The sequence below is a fragment of the Caenorhabditis briggsae genome (genome assembly GCF_000004555.2).
Source record: "Caenorhabditis briggsae complete genome, chrIII, whole genome shotgun sequence".
NCBI classification, from domain to species: domain Eukaryota; kingdom Metazoa; phylum Nematoda; class Chromadorea; order Rhabditida; family Rhabditidae; genus Caenorhabditis; species Caenorhabditis briggsae.
The window spans coordinates 10191840-10193032 of NC_013490.2; the positions used below are offsets into that span (position 1 = coordinate 10191840).

The window sequence follows — 1193 nt, forward strand, 5'->3', positions numbered from 1 at the left end:
ATCCGTCAGGTTGGTCCGTGAGGTCCGTCCGTGAGGTCCATCCGTGAAGTTGGTCCGTGAGGTCCGTCCGTGAGGTCCATCCGCCAGGTTCGTCCGTGAGGCCCGTGAGATTCGTCCGTGAGGTCTATCCGTGAGGTCCGTCCGTGAGGTCCATCCGCCAGATTCTGTCCGTGAGGTCAGTGAGGTGCGTCCGTAAGGTCTGTCAGTTCCATCCGTGAGGTTTGTCAGTTCCGTCCGTCAGGTCAGTCCGTGAGGTTCGTCCGTGAGGTCCATCCGTGAGGTCCGTCCGTGAGGTCCATCCGTGAGGTCCGTCCGTGAGATTCGTCCGTGAGGTCCGTCCGTGAGGTCCGTGAGGTCCGTCCGTGAGGTCCGTGAGGTCCGTCCGTGAAGTTCGTCCGTGAGGTCCGCCCGTGAGGTCCGTGAGGTTCGTCCGTGAGGTCTGTGAGGTCCATCCGTCAGGTCCGTCCGTGAGGTCTGTCCGTGAGGTCCAACCGTGAGGTCCATCCGCCAGGTCCGTCCGTGAGGTCCGTGAGATTCGTCCGTGAGGTCTATCCGTGAGGTCCGTTCGTGAGGTCCATCCGCCAGGTTCGTCCGTGAGGTCCGTCCGTGAGGTCCATCCGTGAAGTTGGTCCGTGAGGTCCGTCCGTGAGGTCCATCCGCCAGGTTCGTCCGTGAGGCCCGTGAGATTCGTCCGTGAGGTCTATCCGTGAGGTCCGTTCGTGAGGTCCATCCGCCAGGTCCGTCCGTGAGGTCCATCCGCCAGATTCTGTCCGTGAGGTCAGTGAGGTGCGTCCGTAAGGTCTGTCAGTTCCATCCGTGAGGTTTGTCAGTTCCGTCCGTCAGGTCCGTCCGTGAGGTCTGTCAGTTCCGTCCGTTAGGTTTGTCAGTTCCGTCCGTCAGGTCAGTCCGTGAGGTTCGTCCGTGAGGTCCATCCGTGAGGTCCGTCCGTGAGGTCCATCCGTGAAGTTCGTCCGTGAGGTCCGCCCGTGAGGTCCGTGAGGTTCGTCCGTGAATTCTGTCAGGTCAGTCCGTGAGGTTCGTCCGTGAGGTCCATCCGTGAGGTCCGTCCGTGAGGTCCATCCGTGAAGTTCGTCCGTGAGGTCCGCCCGTGAGGTCCGTGAGGTTCGTCCGTGAATTCTGTGAGGTCCATCCGTCAGGTCCGTCCGTGAGGTCCGTCCGTGAGGTCCGTCCGC

The 1193-nt window shown here is 62.1% G+C and overlaps 1 protein-coding gene across 1 annotated transcript; it reads right to left on the bottom strand.

Annotated features, from left to right (window-relative positions):
* Window positions 1-237: 237 nt before the first annotated feature.
* On the bottom strand, window positions 238-756 carry CBG06898 (the record flags this gene model as incomplete). The annotated part of the gene is made up of 1 exon (XM_002642434.1): window positions 238-756. The coding sequence occupies one exon, from the start codon at window positions 754-756 to the stop codon at window positions 238-240; it is 519 nt and encodes a 172-aa protein (XP_002642480.1).
* Between the last annotated feature and the right edge of the window lie 437 nt (window positions 757-1193).